This window comes from Equus przewalskii, chromosome 13 (assembly GCF_037783145.1).
Source record: "Equus przewalskii isolate Varuska chromosome 13, EquPr2, whole genome shotgun sequence".
NCBI classification, from domain to species: Eukaryota; Metazoa; Chordata; class Mammalia; order Perissodactyla; family Equidae; genus Equus; species Equus przewalskii.
The window spans coordinates 35399896-35426881 of NC_091843.1; the positions used below are offsets into that span (position 1 = coordinate 35399896).

The 26986-nt window shown below is 38.9% G+C and overlaps 2 protein-coding genes and 1 non-coding gene across 20 annotated transcripts in view; 1 reads left to right on the plus strand and 2 right to left on the minus strand.

Moving 5' to 3' along the window:
• Positions 1–26986, minus strand: part of ANKHD1 (ankyrin repeat and KH domain containing 1) — a 127883-nt gene that overhangs the window by 5842 nt on the left and 95055 nt on the right. For 2 of the 18 annotated variants that reach the window (XM_070570649.1, XM_070570647.1), the window contains 13 exons: positions 25157–25252; positions 24574–24690; positions 20906–21080; positions 19664–20120; positions 19033–19179; positions 17177–17326; positions 16736–17012; positions 15400–15511; positions 11979–12155; positions 10682–10882; positions 9868–10043; positions 9067–9231; positions 8320–8787 (listed from right to left, as the gene is read on the minus strand). In XM_070570649.1, the coding sequence (XP_070426750.1) occupies positions 8728–8787; positions 9067–9231; positions 9868–10043; positions 10682–10882; positions 11979–12155; positions 15400–15511; positions 16736–17012; positions 17177–17326; positions 19033–19179; positions 19664–20120; positions 20906–21080; positions 24574–24690; positions 25157–25252 (2310 nt within the window). In that variant the 3' untranslated portion in view covers positions 8320–8727. Of the gene's footprint in view, positions 1–3963; positions 4549–5912; positions 6023–8319; positions 8788–9066; positions 9232–9867; positions 10044–10681; positions 10934–11978; positions 12156–15399; positions 17013–17176; positions 17327–19028; positions 19180–19663; positions 20121–20905; positions 21081–24573; positions 24691–25156; positions 25253–26986 lie in introns of those variants that run through there. The other 16 variants (XM_070570641.1, XM_008515566.2, XM_008515565.2 and 13 more) reach the window with 14 other exon arrangements.
• On the minus strand, positions 559–2674 carry EIF4EBP3 (eukaryotic translation initiation factor 4E binding protein 3). The gene is made up of 3 exons (XM_008515564.2): positions 2331–2674; positions 1064–1237; positions 559–909 (listed from the first exon to the last, which is right to left on the minus strand). Exons 1-3 carry the CDS (start codon positions 2554–2556, stop codon positions 881–883), a joined length of 429 nt encoding a protein of 142 aa, XP_008513786.1. The 5' UTR covers positions 2557–2674; the 3' UTR covers positions 559–880.
• Positions 21799–21904, plus strand: LOC139075435 (U6 spliceosomal RNA). The gene has a single exon (XR_011525797.1). It is a non-coding gene; the product is annotated as a U6 spliceosomal RNA (small nuclear RNA).

Consider the following 26986-nt stretch of genomic DNA (forward strand, 5'->3'; position numbering starts at 1 on the left):
TGGGCAGTGGCAAATAGGATCATGACTTTTTATCTGACTCACCAGCTAAGCTGTTGCTTCATTTTGGGCCTCAGATTGAACCCTAAGGGGCTTCTTTCTAACCCTTTGAGAAAACAGAGCCAGGTGAAAGGGGCCAGGGAGATTTGTTACCATGCTGGGAGAAGGGAGGGTACAGGTTTTCAGTGTTAGAATAAGAGGATTGGTACTTATAGGTGGGAGGCAGAAAAGCATGAGGAGAGACCAGAGAAGGCTAAAGACTAGGGCAGCGTGTCTCTTTTCCTGCTTTGGAATAGATAGGGAGGGACTGCTGGAGAGGCCCGATTCTAGGAGGGCTACTTCCTGAAAGGGCTGAACCTTGGCAGGGGTTAGGCAACTGCTGTTTATGGTTTGGTGGCTCCTGTAGCCTGCCCCCATAGTCTGCCTCAGGCTCTAATTGCTACTGGAAATAGGCCCAGTGGGAGCTGGGAAGGGACCTCTGATCCTAACCAGGTCTGCTGGGGCCCTCAGCTCTGTGGGTGAGATAGGAAGATAAGCATTGAGGAGAACACCGAAGCCAAGGCATTTCTCTGAATGTTTACTAAGCAGTCAGAAAGTGACATACTCCATCCCGCAGTCCCAGCCTCAGCCCCTGAGCATGGAGGGCTGGGGGTTGGGAGAAGTGCCTACAGACCAAAGAGAAAGTCGAGTTATGGGCTTGGCAAGTTGCCCACTCCTATCCCTGGTCTAGCTGCCTCAGAACTAAGGGAGGCCCAGAACCAACAAGTCATTCCCTTCCAGATTAGATGAGGCCAGCTGGCCTTTGGATACCCCAGTAAGAGGTGGTGGCAGCAGCGGCATGAGGGATTCCTCTAACTCCACACACACGGTCATCTGCACTGGATTAGATGTCCATTTCAAATTGTGCGTCATCTGGAGAGAGAAAAGGCAGGAGGACTGGTTGCTGGGTTGAGGGTCTGCAGGCTCGGCGTCAGTGCAGAACCCCTCTTGGAACTGAACCCCCACTCTACTTAACCAGGGCATTTGGGCTCAGTCATTCCCTAATTTTAGATCCTGCTTTCCTTACCGGGTATCTCTTCCTCTGTCTCCTTCTGCTCCTTCAGCTCCTCCAGCTTGGAGGGTGGGGCTGTTGGAGGAGTTGTGACCCCGGGAATCTGAGGGAGGCAGCAGGGGGGTGTCCGGGCAATGGGTGAGTTCTTGCACTCCAGCAGGAACTTTCGGTCGTAGATGATCCTGGTGCCTGTCAATGGGTAGGGCTAGGTAAGAGGCAGGAGCCTGGGTGCGGAGCTGTCTGGGGCCCCAGGCACAGGCCTTTTAGGGACCTGCAGGTTACATTTCTCTGTGTTTTAAAAGGCTACTGCTCTGCAGCCCAGCCAGGATCTTAGCTGACTAGCTTTCATGGCATTTAAAGACTTCCAGGCCTAACCAAGTTATTGCTAAGCTCCATAAAGCAAGGGGGGTCATCTCAGCTGGTCGAGGCAGGGGCTTTTGGTTTAGGGGAGCTTCAGGTTTTGGCTCTAGGAGGAGCTCAAGTACTTCAGGCTGCTCCTGTCTGGCTCTGGTTTGCTTTGGTTCACATTGCTGTGGAGGGGCCTAGCCCTCCAGCCTCAGTTGGATCAGGAAGCCAAATAGTAGATATGAAGGCATTTCACCCAGTACTGCCACCTGGGCTCTGATACCCTGCAGAGAAGAGCTGTGTTCCTCTGGACACCTACTTTCCTGGTGAAGCACAGGGACATACTGTTCTTAACCTGACTCTGAGGAAGACTCAGCCTAGCCTAGAGGAACTTGGCCTCAATTGTGTCCTCAAGGGCCCTGCCCTGTTCTGGCCCCTCCTCTCACCCTCCACGTGGCAGGAAGCCCTGGGACGGTAGCCTAGCAGCTCATGATCCTAGGCTGCTCGCCCAAGCAAACAGCTGCCAGCTAGCTACAGATATCCAAAGCCACTGCCCCCAACTGCTCTCCCGCTCTGGCCGCTTTGCAAGACCTGGTGCTCCCTGCTGAGGCCATGTTCAGCTGGGCCCTCGGCTTCCATCCCCAAGCAGCAAAGTCAGGAGGGGTAGATGAGCAAGGCGCCCAAAACCCTGGCCACAGTGAGGATTTCAGCCCAGAGTCATCCGGAAACTAGGCTCGAGGCCGTGTTGCATCACTTAGAGGTTTTAGGGAACTGGGCTTTGTCTCCAAATATTCCCCTGCTGTCCCCAAAGCTACAGACTGCAGAAGAACCAGCAGACGAGTCCAAGACCCGCACCTCCCCACCCCCCGCCCCACGACAGCACGCAGGCGCAGGCCTGCTTGCAGCCTGCGACCCTGGCCCAGCCCAGCCCGCTGACCTCCCGGGGTTGTGGCGTATAGCGTGCCCCCCGGCGTGGTGCTGTAGCAGTCGAGCAGCCGGTCCCTGCCCTCGGGGATCGGGCAGCTCGCCGATGTAGACATAACGAGCCGGGTGAACAGCACGGCGGGCAGGCGGCTGGTGCTGAGAACACGGAGCGCAGCTGAGTCTGAGACGGACTCAGTCGACCACGTGCGGCCGCAGCAACACCACCAGAACGACGTCATGCCCGGGGCGGGCCACCTGCCATCACCCAATCCGACGGCCCCGCCCTACTCGCAAGCGAGCAAGCCACCGGCTCCGCGAAAGTTGGAAGGAGTCCCAGGCCCCGCACCGGCCTCCAGTTCCTCCTGGCAAAAACATTGGCCAGCCTGCCTTTGTGTGCTGCCGCCGCCCAGCTATTTACTATTTACTGTTTACAGCCGGGCACTGTGGACAGGTAAGGCACAGCACACGTTACTGCCATGTATTAATTCACTCATTCCTCTGAACAGTTTTGGACAGCAAAGCACTGTTATTAGCCACGATTTACAGGTGAGGAAACTAAAGTTCAGAGAGGTTAAGTCACTGGTTCAAAGTCACATATCTTGTGATAGGGGTAGCTGGGATTCAGACCTGAGTATATGTGATTCCAGAGCCTGTGCCCTTCAGCACAGCCGTGTACTGCTTCCCATTACTCAATTACAGTACGGGGTGAAAAGAGCCTTGATGGCCTGGTGCACAGCACGAAGGGGAAGTTCAGGGAGGAGGTGGGCTTTCTGGAAGAAGTGATACCTGGACTGATTGGAGGATGAATAAAAGTTGGGGGACAGGAGAGACCTGTTCTTTCATCTCTCCGCCACAGCTAACTAACTTAAGGAAACTAAGGAAGGGCGGGGGGCTGGTGAGGAGGGCTTGGTCTTTAGCCCTCTGGAAGGAAGATCAGAGAGAGTCTGGCCTTGGAAGATTTTCTGATATAGGCACAATGATATGAAAGAAGCCAGGAGAGAGATGGTGAGAAAGTAAGTACTAAGTCTAGTATCTATATACATTAAAAATCTCCACTTGATCCAGTTGTCCTCTGGCTTCTTCAATATCAGTATACTCCTACCAAGCCACCCCCCAAACCCCTGGCCAAATTAAGTACAGACCAGCTGACTTCATGCATTTATCAATATTACATCAGCTCTGGCTTCATCAGATTTTCCCTTAGCTGATTTCTTCACTCATGAAAAAAAAAAGATTGTATTTTATAAGTCAGTGCTTCTCAAACTTTAACATGCACATGAATCACCTGGAGGTCTTGTTAAAATGAGGATTCTGATAGAGTACGTCTGGGGTAGGACCTGAGATTCTGGGTTTTTAATAAGATCCCAGGGCTGGCCCCGTGGTCGAGTGGTTAAGTTCGTGCGCTCCACTGCAGGTGGCCCAGTGTTTTGTCGGTTCGAATCCTGGGCACGCACATGGCACTGCTCATCAAACCACGATGAGGCAGCATCCCACATGCCACAACTAGAAGGACCCACAACGAAGAATATACAACTATGTACCGGGGGGCTTTAGGGAGAAAAAGGAAAAAAATAAAATCTTTAAAAAAAGAGACCCCAGGTGATGCAGACCCTTAGGTCTGCAGGTCCTTAGAATCACACTTCAGGTAGCAAGGATATGTATATTTTATTGTTCCAAAAAGGTTTTTGAGCCTCTTACAAAGTGGTGTATGCCTAAATGAAGTGTTTTAGCAGTGCTGGAGGGTAAGGCTTGGGAGAAGATTGTGGGGAGCCATCTATGACAACTCAGCTTTAAAGCAAGGTAAGTACTCTGGTATGGGGTGTGGGAGACGGGGTTGAGGACAGGGAGACTGAAGGTGAAGACTCCAGCCTAATGAAATGGAGTGGGTAAAAGGGCACTGACTGTGAGGAAGGAGTGAAATGGAGGGGATCCAGATACACAGAGGAGGAAGGATAAGGTGATTAAGGGTGGGGTGACAGAGAGGGAGATAAGCTAGGATAATTCCCAATCTTCTTACCTAAGAGTCATGGTAGCTAGTAGTACCACCTAATATAGGGAAAACAAGAAGAGGGGCATATCTTATATTGGGGAATTTATAATGTGTGTGGAACGCTCAAATGGAGAAGCACAGTAAGGAGCTGGATATACTGGTCTGAAGCTCAGAGGGAGAACTGTGGGCTAGCGATTCCGACTTGGGTGGAATGAAATCCAAGAGCGTGGGATGCAATCACCTGGGGAGAAGATACAGTGTAAGGGGAGGCCTGGCCACAACAACATTTATTTAAGGGGTACTGAAGGAAGAGGATTCACCAAGAGAGACTAAGAAGGATCAATCAGAGTAGGAGAATTAGGAGAGAAGTGTCAAAGGTTTTCAAGAAGGATCAGTGTGGAAACGAGGTCTCCTTTCTACTAATCTCTACTACAGAACAACAGCAGCAATTATTACTGCTGTAAGACTACTGATGGAAGCTTACTTCTCTTGAGATGCTGTGTGCTCTAAGGGCTGGGGAACTAGAGAACAGGTAGTTGGCTTTAGAGAGAAAGCCAGATTCATCATCTGTGCAATCTGGATAAAGGACCAAGGGTTTAAATCTAATTACCCGTTAGAGTACGGGAGCTTTAAAAAAAATAGCTATGCCCAGGCCTCACCCCCAAGAGATCTGATGAAACTTATAGGGAATATCAGGTCTCTGCTACTAGGCAAATTCCTTTGGACTCACATCAGTACCATCAAGATAAAACAGGAGGTGAAAAGTAATCACAAAATAGGTTTGCAATCTGATCATTGTTTTCCAAATTAGTTCTTAAAGCCCAGGCTCCTCTCCTTCATTAGAGGTGGCCTTAACACTTAAGTTTTGGATACTGTTTTTTTTTTTGAGGAAGATTAGCCCTGAGCTAACTGCTGCCAATCCTCTGTTTGTTGAGGAAGGCTGGCCCCGAGCTAACATCCATGCCCATCTTCCTCTACTTTATACGTGGGATGCCTACCACAGCATGGCTTGCCAAGCGGTGCCATGTCCACACCCAGGATCCGAACTGGCGAACCCTGGGCCGCCGAAGCGGAATGTGCACACTTAACTGCTGCGCCACCGGGCCAGCCCCAAGTTTTGGATGCTTAATATTAACTTTCTCTCACTCTTTTCCTATAGGAGAAAGTGAAGGTGAAGGAACCTGCCTGTTGGCAAATGATGACAAATCTTTGAGGAGGAATAGAAAAATGCAGCGTTAGCAGAATCCCTCATCCCAAGACAGGGTCCACTGGGAAGACGTCACGACCAACCATACTTCTTGGCAGAAAAGATCTAGAGCTAGTTAGAGAACAAGATGTTCAGAAGCTGTTTCTTACAGGCTTGTTTGCCTCTTCCTGGGTTTACAATATGGTCCAAAGGTCTTAAACAATGTAAAACAACCACATATACCAAATACTCCTGTCTATTTGGCTAGAAACTGTAATATGACTAGCCTTTCCCTTTCTACAAGTTGCCTCAAACTGAGGATAGCCCCTCATGCACTAATTTTGAGATTGGGAGGAGGATTTGGCCAGAATCTATAAGAACGGATGGAAACTGTAGTTCCAAGTCCTGAAATTTCTTACCTCTGGTTAGGAGAGGCCACCATTGGCTGTCCAACTCTCTTCTTCGGTCTGGTTAGCTGAGGTGATGGGATTTCCCCTTTGAGGGCAGAGACTGAAGAAAGCAGACTGGCCTATAAAAAGGCAAGTCAGCACACTGTAGCCACAATAGATTTAAAGGGTCTTAAAACATCAATAATTTTATTGGTGGTAAAATTTTATTACATTGAACACTACTTAAAAAACTGGGTCCAGAAACCTTGATGATATAGTTTTATTCCTTAAAAGAGCTGTTATTCTCATGGGGTTTGATCTATGCCTCAGCAGGATGTTTCTTAATAACTGGAGGGCTCACTATGTGCAAGTTTTCTTCTGCCTCCGCTAAAATCTCAAAATCAATACTGGCTCCCACAAGAGCAGATTTTATTCCATGTGAGAACCAATGGTAGGGGCTCTTAAACCTCAGCAATGTAAACATTCTATTGGCTTCCAGTATTCCCATACCATATATTCTCATTCACAAGAAAAAGAAGAAAATCTGTGTTAGAACTAGAGATTCTTTTGAGTTCATTTACGTTCAGTTTCATTTTCAGATGAGGAAAGTGAAGCCCAGAAGTGAGAAATGACTTGCCTAAGGTCATATAGCTGCAAGTGGCAGAAATGAAAATAGAATTTAGGCTTCTGACTCTTGTTCCACTGTACCCATGCTGCCTCCCCCCACAAATCCCTTATATATTTTGAAAGTAATTAAGTTCTTACCTGAGCTAGGTTTAATCCAAGGTTCAGGTTGGTAAAATAGCAGTTAAGTAATGCCAGGAAGAGGCAAGACAGAGGAAAAAGATTACAGCAGGCAAAATGGGGTGGGAGGAGGCTACTGGGATCCAAATAGAAAGAAAAGAAGGCAGTGCTGGTAAGAGGGCAAGGAGGAGGGTATCCTAAATAACTACTACCAACTGCCCAGTTCCTGTTTTTCTTCCTAATCCTCCTAGGGGTTTCTCATAATTCCTCTTCGCATGGGTTCTAGTTCCGGACCTGAGAAAATTTCTCATTCTGTTGTCCTGAAGGTGCAGAAGCCAGGGTTAAGGGCTCCTCTAGATAATTCAAATGTAGATAGTTAAGACAGAACAAAACTCACCTTTCTGTCCCACTGATTAATTTGCTTAATGTTATTTCTTACTAGTCTATGTTTCACCAAGAGTAGTTTCATTCATTTCACTAATATTAGGTGATATTTTTTGTTAGTGGTAGGTGGAAACAGCAAGATATGTAGGTGATCCAAGGGGACTTTTGTCCCCCTCAAGGTAAGGGGGTCTCTTGAGAATACTTCATGTGGTTATCAAGCACTACAAAGGCAGTAGTTTCAATACCCATGATACTTTCCAAATCCATTCAAAATAAAAAATAAGAAATGAGCTTAAAGGAGCTCTCTCATGTAAGATGATATGAAAGACAAAAGAACCAGGTATGACTAACACAGAACAAACATGGTGTGTCTCATCTAGTAGTGGTTCTAGGAGCCAGGCACAGAAGATTAAAAACTCCTGTTGGTATGAGAATAGAAAAGTGCTGCGTGTATGGTTCTGTCCCAAGTTACTATTTTTCTGTGCATCCTTCTTTGCCTTGATATGTGTTTTGGCTTCTCAGCCTCAAACATTTTCTTGTTTTCTATTTTAGACTGCCTATACATAAGACCAGAAAATTCAGCCCTATTAAAACACGAACAAGTTGATGACTGTTCTTTTCAGTGGGTTAGTTTTTCATTCTCTATTGCATCAGATTCTTGGCATAGCCTATAGTTTGGTCAAAGCAATCCATTCCAGTGTTCTTGTATTTAGCTTGTTAAACATATTGGCTCTTCCTACTTGGGGCTGTGGAACTAAGCCCAGAATTAGTCACATATTTATAAACATTACTCAACTGATTCAGCAATACAACAGAATTACAAGAGTCACTCCCACCCCCTCCTATGTTTCAACCCAAATAAAACTTAAAACACCTATAACCAAATAAATCTTTAGATAAAAAAATCAAGAAGTACAAAAGGAACCTGAAATTGATGATTTGGGTGTCCCTAAGTTTGTTCAGTGTCATCTCATTGAAATCTTAGTGTTCTTGACATACTCATGATCCATAAAGAGCCAAACTTATCAGTGGCCTATCTGCTAAAGTCAGATAAGAGACATTGTAGGAGCTTGAAACTTTCTCACTTATAAGATGATATGGAAGAGAACAAGAGAACACAGAATGTTTAACACAGAATAAATAGATAACTAGTCTTAAAAGCGCTTTTTCAAGGCAGTCTAAGAATGGACTCTAAAGTGTAAAATGTGAGAAGCCTGTTACAAATATAGCATTAACAACCTGGTTCAATATGATTGTGGATTGGGTGGTAACTGCATGACCACTGAAAGGATCACACCCCACTTCTAAACACTGTTCATCTTTTTATTGAATATTCTGGTAAATATTTCACATTAATACAGGCTACATTAAGTAGAGCCACTATATGACAAGAAATTTACTCAACGTTTTCCTTTTAAGTATGTAAACAATTGTACATGTATTTACCACCCTAAAAGGTAATCATCTAATTCTCTTCTGCATACAAATAGCATTCAGTACGTTTAGCCAAAAGCACTAAGTTCAAAATGGCTAAACTAACCAGAGAACATAATTCAGGTGGATAGGAAATCACTTTGTTCTTACACAATGGGCAATCAAATTTCCACTGCTAAAGCCTCAGAGAAAATTTCTTAGGCACATTAAAAAAAAAAAATCCCCAGGGTTCTTCCAAGGTCATAGGTTTCTCAAACAAGGCTAAAGAGTAAGACCTTCTAACTTAGTTGACATATTTGAGATGCATGTTTCCAATATGAGGTGCCCACGTGCCAGGCCAAATCTGAAAAGGGGGAGGAAAAATTGGAATTTCTAATTAGGAATCTTTAGACATTTACAAAATGAATATATAAATGCAATGGCAATTCACTGTTTCTGCCTAGGAGGAATACACATACATGAAATAAAATGTTTAGTAGCATCATCTTGATATTGAAAAACTTAATTTGGATCAAGGTGGTCATATGGCATAACTTTTGATATTCAGAATTTGTATTACCCAAAGAATTAAAAGAAAGACATGACAAATCTGAAAAATAAAAGAGCATTAAGTCCATTTTACCTGCTGGGCATCAGTGCATTCAGTTGAATTTTGAATAACTTTTATCATAGGGTTCCAAGCAGGATCTGGATTGTGAAGTCCATTAAACAGAGGGCCCCCCGGAACATCAGCAAGCTGAGGATGAGAGGGTATTATGGTGCCTCCATACATGGAAATTGGCAGACCCTAAAATAGCAGAAAGAAAGGTTTAATCATGAAGTCATTATAAATGATGATTTCATAATACCATCTTAGAGGATCCTCTAAGTACAGCGCTGTAGTGTTGACACACCTAAAGTGGTTATCTGCATCAGTAACACTTTTCAACGAGAAGAGAAAAAAACAAATCCAATATCAAATCATCAGGAAATTTCCCATATTTGACGAACACATACAATATCCTCAACTTTTCTTTATTTTAGTTTCACGAATAAGCTTGTGCTAAGAAAAGGGGAACTTTACATGATTGCTTGCAGCCATAATCTGGCTTTACAGCAGCCAGGAAGCTCTCAGAGCAGATAAGAGGGCATTGGGGAGCTCACAGTCAGCTTTTGAGAGGGGCAGAAGCCTCCCTCAAAGCTGTGGTAGCAAAACGCAAAGCAGCAAACCCCAAATCTCTCAGGTTTTTTTGGGAGGATGGAGGCATCTTCAGGATAGTTTGAGGACAAACTACTTTAGACAACATAACCCACTCTTGAAATTAGGCAAAAGATCTCAGTAACACCAAAAGGGAGAATCATTTTAATACAAACTATTCCTTAACATCTGATTACATTGGCTGGCAAAGTGTTAAACAAGTTACAATGATGTTTGTCAACTCACTTTAGAAAAATCCACAAAACTGCTTGCCATAGGCTGATGAAAAATGTTAGAGGGGGCTACCATTCCAGAATCATCTCTCTCCATTGGTTGATGCTGGGAGAATGTACTTGGATCTGATAATTGTTGATGCATTGGATGGTTCCCTATCACAGACTGTGACCAACCTGATAAGCCTTCTGGAAAGAAGAATTGAGAACAGAGTTTGATATTTATTTGGATAAGATAACAAAACATTTCCACTTGATCTTTTTCATACTGAATTTTACCAAAATCATTCCTCTGAAGAGCTCAGGGCATGTTCATGACGATCTTTGTACACCAAAGGAAAAAAAAAAAAAAAACCAAGCTCCTGGAAAACTGGGTGAAATTCTCTGAATACCCCAGACATTCTCCCTTGTCCTTCAAAAGATTGAGTGCTCCCTTAAAGAAATCAAATGACTATCCCATTCTAACTGAAAAGCTTAAGAGGGAAAGGGAGCATGCTTTGAATCTTCTACTTCTTATCAACTCTATATTTATTTTATATTTATATTATTTATTTATTTATATATTTTATATTTATATCAACTCTATATTTATATTATATTTTATATATGTGTTATTATTATACATATTACATATATTATTACATATAACCCAAACTAACATTCTAGACTCTGAGACTGGATTGAATTCTTCAAAGGTATACACAGCCCTACTTATTGTTAAGTGTAAGAACTAATCTGTTTTGTTTTGTTTTTAAGGAACTAAGTGTTAAGGCAAAATCCCACAACTTACTTGAGATATCCCTCCAAACAGAGCAAGGTAACTGTACCTGACATAGCATTGACACCAAATGACCAGATTCCACTGTGTCCAACAGGAGCGACAAAACTAGTCCCCACAGGGGCTTGTGTGATGGACCCTCCTTGCCGAATCCGAGCTAGTCTCTCTGTTCCAATGGGGGGAGGTATCTTTCGATCCTGACTGGCACTGCCTCCTTTTGGTTGGCCCAATGTTGGTGGGGCAGAAGTGGCTGAAAGAGGTGAAGATGATCCCGAAGAAACAGATGGAATAGGAGAGTCACCTGGTGGCAAAATATTTCTCTATTGTTTTATTACATATAAAAACTAATTATAAGATGAGAAACCTTGTTGGAAAGATCTATTCCACAACATAGGTTCTATAAAGAAAAATTTATCAGATCACTCAAATGAAAATATGTAAGTTCTATAAACTTTATCCTATACTACTTCTGCCTATAGTAAGTACAAACAAGTAGTCTAAAAAAACTTCCAGTCTGAACTGAACAAGGCCAGAAAGTAAGAAGGTGGTATTTATTCTTACTCTAGATCTAAATAATCTCAAAACATACATTGTCACGTTTTAAGTTAACTTAAATGTGGCAATGTTTGCGCAGTACCTAGCATATTGTCTGGAAAACAGCTGGTATCCCTTTATACTTATAAGTTGTTTTCTTTTTTCTCTTTCTATAGCCTATAGCCCCTTTTCTCCATAAGGAATAAAGACTAATGTTTGCAAAGCATCACAGGATTCAATTCACAGCTCTGTTTCTTAATGAGACTCTACTCAGGTAATATGAGTAGTTTTCCTTGTCAAAAGGGCCAATACTCACTGACTACCTCATGATGCTCACTAAAAAAATCAAATCCTGTTCAAGTCCTGTTAGAACTTCATCTGTTCTAAATATTGAAATAAATAAGTCAGAACAAAGGAATACTTTTACTTATAAATGGCAATCATACAGTTTCCTAAAATGTAAAAATAAATGAAGAATCATACCAAACTGAACACACATAAATTTAACTTCTTTTCAGACTCATGAAAATTTTTCACAATACTGCCGCCAAAGGGTTCTTTTATAAAACTATCTGTAGTACCTCTTTTCTTCATCCAAGTCCTAGGAAACATTTCTGGCTTGGAAGAATAGTTTGACCCTTCTCAAGTTTTCTATCCTACAAATTACTGAGAATTTTGACATGACTGCAATACAAACCTTGGGTATCTGCATACCATTTAGATTACTAAAGTTACAATATAGTGTTCCCTGAAACAAATGGTTTAATAACTTATTCAAGACTCTTTGAGAAGAGTTCCTCAAGGATTCCTACATGAGTTTGAAGCGCTTGTCCAAGGATGGGGAGAAAAATGTTGTCTGTTGAAACTAGGAGTTCCAACAGGAGCTGGCCCTTGCAGGAAAACCCGTGTTCCTGTTATGCCGGAAAAACTTGTCAGAGGAGCAGAAGAGGAAGATGGGGAGCTGCCAGATGGGTCAATAGATGGTAACCCTGAAAAAAACAGGTCCAAGACATCCAATTAGCCAAGGCTTTAAAACTGAAAGTTCAAGGTTTACTTAATTCCTTTTTAAAAAAGGGGAAAGCATGCAGTTTATTTTGTAGATTACAGCAAAAAGAATCCATTTATGTGATACTGTATGGCCCAAACCAATTTTTCCCCTGCAGTCCGGAAGCATATACCAAACAGAACTAGATATAGAAAAGTGAGCCCAATCTTTAAGAATGGCAGTCACTTGGAGTATGTTCTGGATAAATCTCAAAGTTTTCACTGGAGGGACATGAAATGAGAGTATGTTGTGACTAAGTGGTACCCATCAATAACTTCTGATTTCCCTTTTCTGGAAAATCTCAAAGTACAGCTGTCTATCTCCATAACTACAGCCATTTCCTATGGAAGATGAATAACAAAACCTACAATGTTTCCTTCCTAACAAGGAGGAAAAGCATACTATTAAACTAAAGATAATTTCAATATTCCATCTGATAAAAAAAAATCAACAAGAGTTGCAGACTATATCAAAGTTTCTATCTAGTTTGTATGTCTGAATTTAGCAGTCTTCTCAAATTGCATTGCTTTCTCTGGAGACTGTATTAGGGAAAGGGGACAAGGGTCTGGAAAAGGACTATAGGTGTTCATTTCAGGAAAAAGTAGTTAATACGAACACAAAAAAACTGTCAAAACTTCTCTCAAACAGGTCTTATTCATCTATTTAAAGTATACAATTCAAAGGAGTTTAGTATATTCATAGGGTTGTGCACCCATCATGCCAAGCAATTTTAGAACATTTTTGTCTACCCTAAAAGAAACCCTGCACATATCACCTGTCACTCTCCATCCTCCTTTACATATCCATCCACATATCCCCACCTCTAAGCAACCACTTATATACTTTCTGTCTCTATATATTTGCCTACTCTGGAACTTTTATATAAATGGAATCATGCAGTATGTGGTCTTTGTGACTGGCTTCTTTCACTTAGCAAAATGTTTTCAAAGTTCATCCATGTTATAGTATAAATCAGTACTTCATTTCTTTTTATTGTATCTCATTATATGGAATACAATAACATTATATATTAACATATTATTATTACATAGTATTATAATATATAACATATAAGAAGAATAGTATCTCATTATATAGATACACCACATTTTGTTTTTCCACTCATCAGTCGATGGACATTGGGTTGTTTCCGTTTTTTGGCTATTATGAATAATGCTGGTATGGTACCAGTTTTTGTGTAGACATATGCTTTCTCTTGGTTATATCTAGGAATAGAATTACTGAATCATTTGGTAACTCTCTTTAATTTTTTGAGGAACTGTCAAACTTCTTCCAAAATGGCTATACTGTTTTAAATTTCCACCAGCAGTGTTTAAGGGTTCCAATTTGTCCACATCCTTTCCCATCTTAAGTATTACTATTTATTACCTGTAAACCAGGTGAGTAAACTATATCCATGCAAGAAGAGCATCAACAAAAGAAATCATACAGGCAATTAAGAAATGAGGTCAAACTTAATCAATCCTGGACCCCAGAAGGAAGGTCAAGGATTAATGCTTGCTCTTTTTATTATTATTATTTTTTATTAGCAATAAATAATTTTGATGTTATGGATCTGAATAATTAAGGTCCCAAAATTTTGTTGTCTACCAAACTAGATGGATGATTTCCTTTACTATTTTTTTTTCCAGACATTCATAATCTGCACTTCTTCTTGGATGCAGTAGGTGGAGTGCAAAGAGCTCACACACTGGAATATGAGAGATCTGAAATCTAATTCTGGCTAAGGCACTCTAAATTCACATATTAGCTAGTGCCCCTCAAGTCAAGGACTAATGCTTTCTACCACAGCCAGAGCACTTGCAATGAGCTCTTCTTTCACCCTGGGGCCTTTGAAAACCTCTATTAGTTTCCCCAAAATGAAGTTAAAATAGATATCTATTTCTAGAAAAGAAAAAAAAATCCTAGAAAATATTTTGGACCATAGATGGTTTCATGTAAGCTTGTATTTCTATTTGAAAGATGATGTTAACAGCTGTGTTTTCCTGAAAAGTAAATGGAAACATTTCTGAAGTGAAAGCTAAGGCTATATCATATCCATAAACTCACAAATTTTATACAACATAGATCAGTTCATTATTAGCGAAAAGGAAGGATGGGCTATGGGACAGTTTTCCAACTGGAAGAAAAATCCTAAGTGGCAACAGTTCTTCTTACATCCATTCTAGGTCAGGCACAATTTCTAATTTGTTTTTCAGAATAGTGCGGATTGGACTAAAATTTGGCTCTTAGACTCTGGAAAATAGATTCTGGTTTTCCAAATATCTCCAAGCCAACAGTGGCCTCATATCTTTCTATATCTTTATTATAATGCCTCAGCAGCAAATTTCTAATTTTGAGGAATGAATAGCTGAATCTAAGTTGGTCTTTTAAAGATAAGAGCCCATAAATGACCAGATCTCTTCAAACAGCTCCATGTAATGTAAATAATACAGAGTACTATTAAACAATATCATTTAATATTCAGTCTGAGGGGCTGGCCCCGTGGCCGAGTGGTTAAGTTCGTGTGCTCTGCTTCAGCGGCCCAGGGTTTCGCTGGTTCGGATCCTGGGTGTGGACATGGCACCGCTAATCATCAGGCCATGCTGAGGCGGCATCCCAACATGCCACAACTTAGAAGGACCCACAACTAAAAATACACAACTATGTACTGGGGGGCTTTGGGGAGAAAAAAAGGAAAAATAAAATCTTTAAAAAAATAAAATTCAGCATGAGCACCCAAGACTGAAAACAAAGAATGTAGATTACGGACTGGTGCTTAAATACCTTTGAAACTTAAACTTTTAAATCTGAGAAATGCAATTAGTATGATTTAAAAAAATGTAAATTTGGAATCCTTGAAGCATCCTGAGTCCTTTTTTTATTAATATTGTCTTATACCAATTTTACGAAAATGGACTGACACAAGGTATTACCTCCTTGTACGAGGGACCGAGATCATACAGAGAATATAAAGCAGCTCATTACATGTGAGTGATTTACCTACAGCTACTTTTTTGTCCATCCAATTAGCAATCATTAAAAGGTCTTTACTATTTATGACATACTCATTTCTTTAAGATCACGCAATACTATTTACAAAATAAAAACTTTATCATTATCTTGGAAGATTAGATTATGCTGTTAGAGCCCTAAATTGAGGTGCAGCGATAGTTACAATAACTTACCAACTGGACTAGTAGAAACTCGCTGGGAAGGTGGTCTGAAGCCAGGTGCCTTGGAGTTGTCAGGGTGCACGTTTTCCAAGTGTCCGAGTACAGAGTTACCCAGGAACGCTGACTGAACAGTGAAAGAAGCATCTGCAGCAACTCGTGAGGACAGTGGACCATCTCCCCAACCCTGGTTAGCTGGCACCTGACTACTATCAAAAAGACTACTGAAGTGATTGAAAAGTGTGGCTGGGCCAAATGTAGGTGGCAAAGATTTATTTGCTGGGTTAATGTGCATCTGAGAACCATTCATAATGTTCATGGCTGAAGAAAGCTGCACTGCAGCTGGTGGGCCTTGAGGTGGTGTTAAAGGAACTGGATTTGTAACAAAAATAGACTGGGGATCCTGGTGTACAGTTGCATTTGGTACCACTGAGTAAAAAGAACCTCTGGGCTGCATTCGATGAGAAACTCGAGGTGCTGGTACAGCTAATTGAGGTAAATTATTGGTATCCTGATTATCAGCAGCAACCAATCTGGGTGATGCCAAAGTCAATGGAGCAGGTTCTGAATTAGATGCAAAAGGCATTGACATAGGACTTAAATCAGACACACCGGATGGCTGTGCCTCCTCCTGTGTATTATTGGAGGGAGGAGTGGGACTACTGGATGGGAGAGTTTCTGGAGCTCCTGGGGTGTTGCTGGCAGAGCTACTGCAGCTATTTGCAGCTGAAGATGGGGTACACAGGTTTGCCATGGACTGGTCCTGTGTGGACACTTTCTCTTTAGGGGGTGGCATGGCAGAGAAAGACTCCATCTTTTGTGAAGAAAGCTGTGCTTGAGGAGTACTTGCGGGCAGAAATGTGGTGGGAACTTGCCCACTAGTGATAGGTGCAGAGGAGACAGAAGGCAGTGAACTACAAGTGCTTGTCACAGAAGAAATCACTGTTGCTGGAGGACTCGTCTTAGGCACACAGGCAAACAACTGCTTTCTGACTGATGAAGGAGTCCGGGTATTAGTCACACACAGTTGCTGACTGGCAGCAACTACAGAAGAGACAGTGATAGGACAACTGGCAGTAGCTAGTCCAGCAGACTCTGAGGGTAAAACAGTCCCGTTCTGGTTAGGTAGACGGCCTGTATTATTATGCTTTGGAGAGTTATTTGTGTTGCCAGGATTCACAGGTCTCACTGGGAATGGTCCCCAAGTGTTAGGAGAGGGTGAAAAGGTTCCTCCAAACTGGGCCATGGGTAAGCGAGGATGCCGAATCTGTTGCATAGTTTGAGCAGCCAGCAGGGCAAAATGAGGGTGGGGATAAGCTAAGGGTAGAGAAACTGGGAAAGAAGAACGTACATTTGTCGGAACGTTCTTATTAAGTTTATTAGTGGACTGGAACGTAGATAATGTTGTCGCCTGTGATGTTACAAGAGGTGGAGCACCCAAGGGAAATGCATTTTTACTGGAAGCTGCTGTAGTGCCTACTCCAGATGAGAAGTTTGCGTGGATGGATTTGGTGCTGGCAGGTGTTCTGATATGATTTTTAGGAATCAAGTCTTCCAGTTCCTTAGCAGGATCTTGAATAAGTGCATTGATAAGTTGAACTGCATATCTTGTTGATTCTGTACCACCCCTGATGAGAAAACAAAAAAAAACAAAAGTAAGATCAAAACCTTAAAAAACCAGGTAATCTTTCCCATGAAATAAACTTCTTGATTGTATCATACCGAACAAAAGTATGCTTTTAATAACATTTAATTTCCATACAGAACTAGCAATATAATTTTTCACAATTACCTTATTGTGATCATTCTCTCGCCATTCTTATCTTTTTGTTTATCCACATCAATATGGGCACCAGTAACATCTTGTATTGCAGTGATGTTGCATCCTCCTCTTCCCATTATTCTGGAAACCACTGAGGCTGGAACAGACAATTTCTTTGACCTATAAAATGAAGACTACATATGAGTTTATGAAATCAAGTCTTTGTCTAGTAAATGTATTTATTTAGAAAGATGTCTTAGTAAGCATGTTCATGGACATTTGTAGAATAACATTTCTCACACCTTAAAGAGGAAATTACTAGAAGCTTTTATTTTAGAACTGACCTCTTATCCTATTGAATTTAATTTAGTAAAGGTAAAAATTACATTGCCATTTAACACAAAAACTGTATTTAAATCACTCATAAGCTAAGCATTCAAATCTTCCCAAAGTATTACTTGTCAACTAAACTGCAATGACCATATGTATTGACTCTTTCTAAATTAAAATAATGCATACCATATTATTAAACTCCATACTGAATAAAAAAGGCTAGCTTATCAATATCAATAATTTATACTTATTAATAAAAAAATAAAGCCTTAGATTTGAACTACATAAAAAGCAACTCACAAATGGAGCCAGGGACTTCCACTTGTGTGTGAGGTGAGTGGAGCAGAGGCTGATCTTGGGATCTGACAAAATGGCCCAGCTGCCCCACAGGATTATCAAGGAAACCCAATGTTTGCTGGCAGAACCAGACGAGAGCAACACCCATTATTTTCATGTGGTCACCTTTCACCTTTGAATCACCTCAGGATTTCACCTTTGAGGGAGAAACCCTCAAACTCGGAACTATTCATTCCGGAAGAATAACCAATGGCAGCCCCTAAAGTAGATTTCATGATCAAAATTTATCATCTTAATGTGGACAAGCTGGGAAGAACATATTTAGATATTCAGAAAGCTAGAGCATGGAATAGGCTATATGCCATGAATAATACTTAAATCAATCTGATCAAGTATGTATCACTTCTGTTCTGCCAAGACTTCTTCCTTTTTTGTTTGCATTTAATGGATACAAAGTCTTAGAAACATAAAAAAAAAGCCTAGACATCTCAGTTCTTTGGTGATTAAGTGCACATTAGCAAATCTGTATCTTGTCCTGATTCCCTGTTGTAAAGCATGAGCAAAGACTAGCAGTATCATCTTGACTGTGTGAGACATTTAAACACAGTAGCCTCTCTCTGCTTTTATTCATTTCCCCATCATGGTTTAAGCACAAAGTAGGGTAAATGAAGGTAGTTGCAGGGGTGTAGGTGTTTTTCTTTATTTTATTTTTTTTGAAGGGGAAGGTAGTTTTAATTTGATGGGTTCCTTCCCCCCTTTTTACGGTAATCCAGTTGCACTGGTTAAAAGCAGCTAACCAATTTTTCAGAATGTGCTCTCTAGCCACGTCTAACTTTATTTAAACGATATGCTGTATATGGACAAGCTTGACTGACTGAACCAAAGTGGGACCATTAAACAAAGATCACAGTTCTCACTAATAGTGACTTTGCTATCAAGTGTGGAACCTTCCCTTTAAGAATCTTCCCTTGTGACTATTTTGTATGGTTAGTCTGTAAACTTCTGTAAATCTTATGTTTTAATAAAATATTTTTTGTTATTTTAAAGTCAAGATTTGTTGTGTCATATAAAATATGCACGCAAAATTTATGTATTGCTTCTAATTTTGCTTTAGCCTACTCTGAATTCAGCATGGGACTGCAGTTTAAAATAATAACCACATTCAAATTATTCATTAATTAATTGAGTAACCATCTCACAAGAGGAGAATCTATACGGTCTATGAAAGTTAAAAAGATGAGACTAAATCTGCTTACCTTCGTACCACTTCCTTCCACCCATCTTCTCTTTTTTGCCCCCTTTTAGGGCTAGTCAGATTTAGCTTTATGTTTGGAGAGCTTAATGGCAATGATACTGACTTGTAGCTTGCTGATAAGGAATTAGGATTCACTTCGCCTTCAAGTCTGAGAAGAGAGAAATATCAAGTCCAATAAAAGATAAATTTTAAGATAGAAATTCAAGATTATATTCCTTTAAAGACAAAGTTATGCTTAAATATTTAAATTAAATTTGGCACATCAAATTATCAAGAATTCAGAAAAATAGAAACAGAGCAACAAGTCCATCATCTATTTTACTATTAAAATAGATTCAGAACCCAAAAGTTGGACTACAATCAATAAAAATGACATAGTTAAAATAAAATCAAGGTATGCTAATATCTTCAACTTCAAAATTGAATCATGTCAATTTCTAATAATCTCATTTCATAACTAGCACATGATTAGGAGAAGAGTGGTGAATTTCAGTTTTGAATATTGAAGACAGATAACGTGGTAGACCTAAATTGTTTAACACAACTTGTGCTTGAAGAATGTACTTCAAATTCTTATGCCAAGCATGAAAAAGGAAAGGTGGATGTAGCGTTAACAAATCAAAAAAATTTACCGTGTTTGAGGTTTGGAAGTGGCAGTACTCGTCTTTTCTTCTTGGGAATGGAGTAGCAGCGAGGGGTATCTCCTATCACTAGAGGAATTCACATCCATAGTGAAATTTAACTCTTGGCTTTTACCACCACTACTACTCTCACTGTTGCAATCTGTGCTGTCCAAGTTATCTGAATCACTATTTCCACCTGTACCACCACCTCTGGGTTCTCCATTTATTTTATTTTTATCTGCCTTTTGCTGTGCTAAGGATATATGTTGTTCTGGTAATATTAAATGTGCAGTGGGAGGGGTCTCTTTTGTTTTGTTCTTCTTATTTTTCCGATTGGTGCTGGGGGTTGTCACCACGTTGGCCCTTTTTTTCCCAAACACATTTGTGAATGTTGCAGATGTTGCAGAGATTCCAATTGTGGTGGTGGTGGTTGCACTAGGAGGTTCTATGGGAACTTCTTGCTCCACTGAAATTATCAAAAAGGATAAAAATCACACTGAGAGCCACAGATCTCAAAACAAATTGTGACAGAATATGACCAATAATTCATAATAATTCAGACCCTTAGGTTATATTTTCCTTTCACCAGTATTCACTTTACTGCTGTTAGAACAAATATACTATATCATATTTTGATGTCTAACTTCATATGAAACATTCACACCATTAACATTCTTAAGATCGGCAATGCTAGTCTTATGAACTAACCAAAAATCATAATACAGTTTGAATCTAAGAAATTTTCAAATAGTATTACAGAATTAGAATTCAAATAGAGCAAAATTATTCACCTACTACAAGCACTGCCAGACTGTACAATAAATAACTCTTTGAGAGTAATGAACCCCAGCCATGTATAGCTTTCAGCCTGAACCTTAGGCTAAAAATGTATTGAGGAACTGGACCTCTCCTCAGTTTCCAACTGAGGGAGGAGGGGGTAGGGAAGAACCTGAAGAGAAGCTGGCAAACCTCCTACTGTATCACTTTTAGGACACAGGTGCTGTTTTATGGGGGAACTCAAATTACAACTGAACTTCTTCAAATTATGTGCTTGCCTTCCCCCTTCTGGTTCTCTGTATCACTTTTCAATATAAAATATTTAGAAATATTTACTGTAAAAGTCAATTGTCAATTTCAGATTACAATAGTAATTGAATATTTAACTAGAATTAATTAGAGCAAAAAGCACTCAAAATGAAGTTGATAAACACAGGAGAACTTTATTACTAATTTGGATGGGTCATTTCTCACCATCTTCATCGTTTTCCTCTTCATCTTCATCCTCTGGTAGTTCTGAATTCTCCTTAGGTTTGTTTTCTTCATCTTCTTCCTGCTTCCTTTTCTGCTCCTCTTTTTTCTTTTTTCTCTTTTCTTTTCTTTTCTCTCTTTTAGCTGCAAGAGCCTGCTTTCTGCTCTCCTCTCTTGACTGCAAATAAAGTAGGTATAATCATTTTACCAATAATGCAATAATTTAAGATAAAGAATGAAATGATATTTTTGTTTGATATTATTTTTGATTTTTTTTATGATTTTGTTTATGATACATGGGGCTTCCCCTGGAGGTCAGTCTCAACACACACTTATAAAACCAATAAAAGAAGAAACAGATAAACTGAACATCATCAAAATTAAAAGTTTTTGCCCTTCAAAGGAACCATCAAGAAAGTGAAAAGACAGCTCATAAAATGTAAAAAAATTTTTGCAAATCATACATCTGGTAAGGGACTTGTATCAAGAATTTATAAAGAACTCTTACAACTCAATAATGAAAAGACAAATAACTTAATTAAAAAATGGGAAAAAAATCTGAATAGATGCTTCTCCAAAGAACATATACAAATGGCCAATAAACACGTGAAGAGATGCTCAATATCACTAGCCATAAGGGAAAAGCAAAGCAAAATCTCAATGAGATACCCACTTCACATCCACTAGGATGGCTATCATCAATAGACAGATAAAGAAAGTGTTTATAAGGAAATGGTTCTGGAACTTTCATATACTGCTGGTAGGAATATAAAAGGGTGCAGCTACTTTGGAAAATAATCTGACAGTTAAACACAGAATTACCATATGCTCTAGCGATTCCATTCCTAGATATATACCCAAGAGAGATGAAAACACATTCATACAAAAATATGTATGTGCTTTAGCAGCACATACACTAAAAATATTGGAATGATACAGAGAAGATTAGCATGGCCCATGCACAAGAATGACATGCAAATTCACGAAGCATCCCATATTAAAAAAAAAACAAACTTGAACATCTATGAAGTGAAAACAATCTAAATGTCCATCAGCTGATGAATGGATAAACAAAATGTGGTATATCTATATAACGAGATATTACTTGGCAATAAAAAGAAATGAAGAACTGATATATGCTATAACATGGATGAATCTTGAAAACATTATAAAGTGAAAAGAAGCCAGTCACAGAGAACCAAATATTGTAATGATTCCATTTATATGAAATCTCCAGAATAGGCAAATCCATAGAGACAGAAAGTAGATTGGTGGTTACCCAGGAGGGAGGGATTGAAGGGGTAGGTGGTGACATCTAAGGGATGTGGGGTTTCTTTTTGGGATAATGAAAATGTTCTAAAAACTGACTGTGGTGAGGAATGCACTATTCTGTGAATACACTAAAAGTCATTGAATTATACACTTTAAATTGGTGAATTGTATGGTATGTGAATTAAATCTTAGTAAAGCTGTTAAACAATACATTTATGTAGCATCTGTTTATTTGACTAAAATGCAGATATTGAGATCTTTATAAAATACTAACAAATTTCACAGTAAAAATACTGACAAGAGGCAATTATAGAAATTATTTTTTCCCTACTTTATATAATTATTTTAAGCCACATTCATAATTCTGATCACCTTTAGGTTTTGCTTTGGTTAGTACGAGAAGATATCTTTTTTTCAGAAAGGGGAACATGGTAGTAGTTACCTAGCATCATAATGAAAGTTGGAAACAAGTAGAAAACATATCAAGTTACTCAGATTTCTATGGAAATTATCCAAAAAGCTTCATCATAAGAATTTGTTCATAGAGTCTAGTTCTCCTGGTAATTAAGTAAAAGCATTTTCCTCAAAACTATAATTTACTATTCTGAGGCATAAATTACTTATTCTTTGACATTTTTATTTATCTAAATCAGGGGTCAGCAAACTATAGACTGTATGCCAAATCCAGACTGCTGCCTATGTTTGTATAGCCTGAAAGCTAAGATTGGCTTTTACTTTTTAAGTAGTTGAAAAAAATAATAATATTTGTGACACATGAAAATTATACAAAATTCAAATTCCAGTGTCCATAAATAAAGTTCTACTGGAACACAGCCACCATGCTCATTCATTTAGCTATTGTCTACAGATGCTTTCATGCTATGACAGCAGAGTTGAGGAGTTATGACAGAGACCATATGGCCTACAAAGCCTGAAATATTTACTATTTGGCATTTTTAAAACAAAGTTTGCCAACCCCTTATGTAAACGAGAAAGGGGCTGAAGACTAAGCTAAAAATTATTTCATCACTTTGTTGGCCTAAGAACAAATTGGCTACTTAGGGAATTGCTGATCATATTCCCGGGTAGTTACACAAAAATAAAAATTATAGACGTGGAAGGGACCTTAGCAGTCATCTAACTTCAAACTTCACTTTACTTTACAATAAACATAACTTTTTTCCCCTTCTGATTTTAACTGTAATCAAGTTTATCAAGAAGGTACTAAAATTTATTTAATTCCCTAATGATAAGACTTTAAGGTTTATATTGTTCCCCCTTATAAGCAATGCAACAATAAATGTCCTTATAAATTCACATCTTTGAGCATGTGCGTAATTATTTACCTTAGGCTAACTTTCTGGGTAAGTGGAATAGCTGGAGTAAGGGTATGCACCCGTTTTATTAATTCATTGTTGTCAAACTATCTCTGTTAATAGTTATACTAATTTACACCATATATCAAAAATCATACTAGAGTAATAACTTCTCCACACCCTTGCCATCAACAGCTATTACCAAACCTTTAAATTTTAAGCTTTGCCAATCTGGTAAAAAAAAATTTAAGTACTCTATTACTGTACATTTCTGTTTATTCATGAAGTGTGGCACTCTCCATTATTTATTGAACATTTGTATTTCCTTTTCTGTGAATTGCCCATTCATGTGATCATTTTTTTATTCTGAGCAAGTTATCTTTTTATCATTGATTTGTAAGCTATTTTCTGTTCTCAGCTTACAAATTTTGCTTTTTTAAAACTAAGAATTGGTGTCAAAATTTTAGCATCTCTCAAAATGATCATATTTTTTTCTTAATCATCAACAAATTATCTTCATGTTATGCTATATCCCGCATTCCTATAATAACTCTTGATCATGGTGTTTGTTCTTCTAATATAACTTCTACAATCAATAACATCATTCTCATTTTCCAGGTAAGCAGCCTGAGCCTCAGAAAAACGATCTTGTTTTTTAAATTTTTTCCATTATACCACACATCCTAGGATACTAGACACTTACTCTTTAATTAAGGATCTAATAAACCACTTATAGCCCAGATCTTATAATAAACAAAAGATTTCCAATGTTTTACTCAATTTCTTCTCAAACTAATGTTAAAACCACTGCCTAAGTTTTAACATTAAAACCACTTAGGCAGTGGTTTTAACCACATTTGGTAAACTGTGGTCTGCTCAAAAAGTAGTCTCTCATCTATAAAGTTCAAAATACTTTTTATGAGCAAAAAGTCAGAATTAAAAAATTGATGGTGGTTCGACAGTCTATTAATCATTTCTTTTGAAAGAGGTTTTGTTAACAAGATTATGGGTCATATAGGTGGCAAATTTATTCTAGCAGATTTTCAACACTTTCTAATAAGGAAAATTATTTTTCCCACTCACCTTTTCCAGATCAAGTTCCTTTAAAAGAATACTTGCATTCTTATTTGCTTCTGCAGCCTGCTGGTCTTTAGCCTTCACAATTGTCTCAACACACTGGTGACATTTTTTCAACAGTTCCTATAGCAGAAAATGTAATTATATATATATCGCAACACATAACATAAACAAGCCAAATAAAACTTGAGCTGATGAGCATACCTAAGTCCAGGGCTTAAAGCTCAATCAATTGAAAATTCACTAAACCAAATCAAGCTATCTTTGAGTCTGGTCATGTTTCAGTCTTTCATCAAAATAAGGTACCATTTCCTTAAAAGTTTATGTGTTCTCAGAAAACTTTCTATCAGGCTAATAGTCTAGTAATAAACTTTAGCTGCAGTCACTGTAATTATGGTCCAAAATAGAAATCGCAAAATAATTTATCAAAAGTATTATACCCATTCTCCATTTGCAAATGGAGAAACAAACACAGAACAATCAGGTTATCAGTCTTATGGAGGACAAAAAGAACAGATTGCTAGTGGCACAATTTGGCATATAATTCCACAAAGAACAAAAATGTGTTTCAACAGTTTATTAAACCTACCTTATCTGTAATTGTTGCTATGTATCTCATGCATTCTATATCAGAAGGGAATTGATTGACTTCCTTCACCAAATATTGAACAACTTTTACATGACCCTGTAAGGATTACAACAAAAAATACACAAAAGAATCCCTTGAAAATTTGCCCATATGCTTAAAAACTTAAGAGTAAAAGGTATAGTAACACATCCAGAGTTTACTAAACTTAAAATGGAAATTATGAAAATTAGAACAATGTTGAGTTTATAAACAGAAAAGATAAGTACAACATGCTCAGGAATATATGGTAGGTCAAAAGACGTTTCTCTTTAATTTAATCTGCTCACTTCCCACTGAAAGTAGAAAAACTTCTGTAGAAAAACAATATCTCTTAGAATAAATCTATTAATAAAATAAAAATTGGTGACATGAAATGAATCTCAGTATAAACGGTAAATTAGTCCTAAAACAAAAAGGATGTTCTAGATTTCAAAGCATTATTTTGGTTCTATCTTACTAAATAAACAAGGTGGACTGTCACATTGATCTGAGTCCTATGACTTGAATCAGGTAAAACACTTTCTAAATGCCTTTATCAGGGGCTGAATGATCTGTAATCAATTCCATGTACACCTATTTTAACCTAAGCAAATTGCATAGTTTCCCCTCCTAATAAGGTTCTAAAACGTCTTTGAGAATTAGCCTGATGGTGACAAAAGTCAGAAAAGTGGTTGCCTCTAGGGCAGGCAATTAACTGAGAATGGGCGTGATGGAACTTTCTAGGATTATGGAAGTATTTTATATCTGTAAGGGGTGTAGGTTACATGGGTGTATGCATTTTTGAAAGCTCAAACTATCAAACTTAGATTTGTGCATTTCACCATATATAAATCATACTTCAATTAAAAAGAAAGAAAAAAATTGGTAAAAAGAATTAAGCCTAGAAAATATCTTAAGATTTTCTTTTAAGACACAACTTATACTGCTTTCATTCAATAGCTATTTAGTGACCACCTGGTATGTGTCAGGTACTGTGCTAAACAACTGGGTATGAACAGTAGTGAAAAAGACAGTCATGAATCTTGGTCTTCATGGATCTTCCAGTCTAGCTGGGGAGAGAGGCATTAAAAAAGTAAATACCATATGATTTCACTCATATGTGGAAGATAAACATATATATAAGGAGAATACATTGGTGCCTATCAGAGGAGAAAGGGGTCGGGGGAGGGTGAAAAGGTTAAAGGGGCACATATGTATGGTGATAAATATAACTATACTGTTGGTGGTGAACACGATGCAGTCTATACAGAAACTGAAATATAGTGATGTACACCTGAAATTTACACAATGCTGTAAGCCAATATGATCCCAATAAAATAATTTTTTTTAAAGTAAATACATATTTGAGTGTATAATTACAAATTGGGATAAGGAAAATAATAGCGTACTATAAAAGAGAACAAGAGGACCTTTTCAAATTGGGTGTTAGGGAAGGATTCTCTTAGAAGTGACATTTAAAATGGGAGCTAGAGGATGAATAGAAGTGAGCCAGGTGAAAAGCAAGGGAAAGAACATTTCAAGAAAAAAGAAACCAGTGAGCAAAGGCCCTTGGGCAGTTAAAAATTTAGTGCATTCTAGGCCAGTGGCTAAAACACAGTGAGCAAAAGGGAAGGGTAGCATAAACGATTGGTCTGGAGTGGCTAGCATGAGCCAAATCATACAGGCCTCTGTAAGCTATGTTAAGTAGTTTATAGTTTATCATAATTGCAATGGGAAGTTTTTCTAAAATATAGCAAACAAGTGAGCCTTAATATATATAGGAGGTATAATAAGATTTTATGAGAGTCCACT

Coding starts and splice junctions, on each gene's coding strand:
- EIF4EBP3 (XM_008515564.2), bottom strand. CDS start 2,556: ATGACGTCGTTCTGGTGGTGTTGCTGCGGCCGCACGTGGTCGACTGAG. Junction 1,238..2,330: donor ATACGCCACAACCCCGGGAG/GTCAGCGGGCTG, acceptor ACCCATTGACAG/GCACCAGGATCATCTACGAC. Junction 910..1,063: donor GACAGAGGAAGAGATACCCG/GTAAGGAAAGCA, acceptor TTCTCTCTCCAG/ATGACGCACAATTTGAAATG.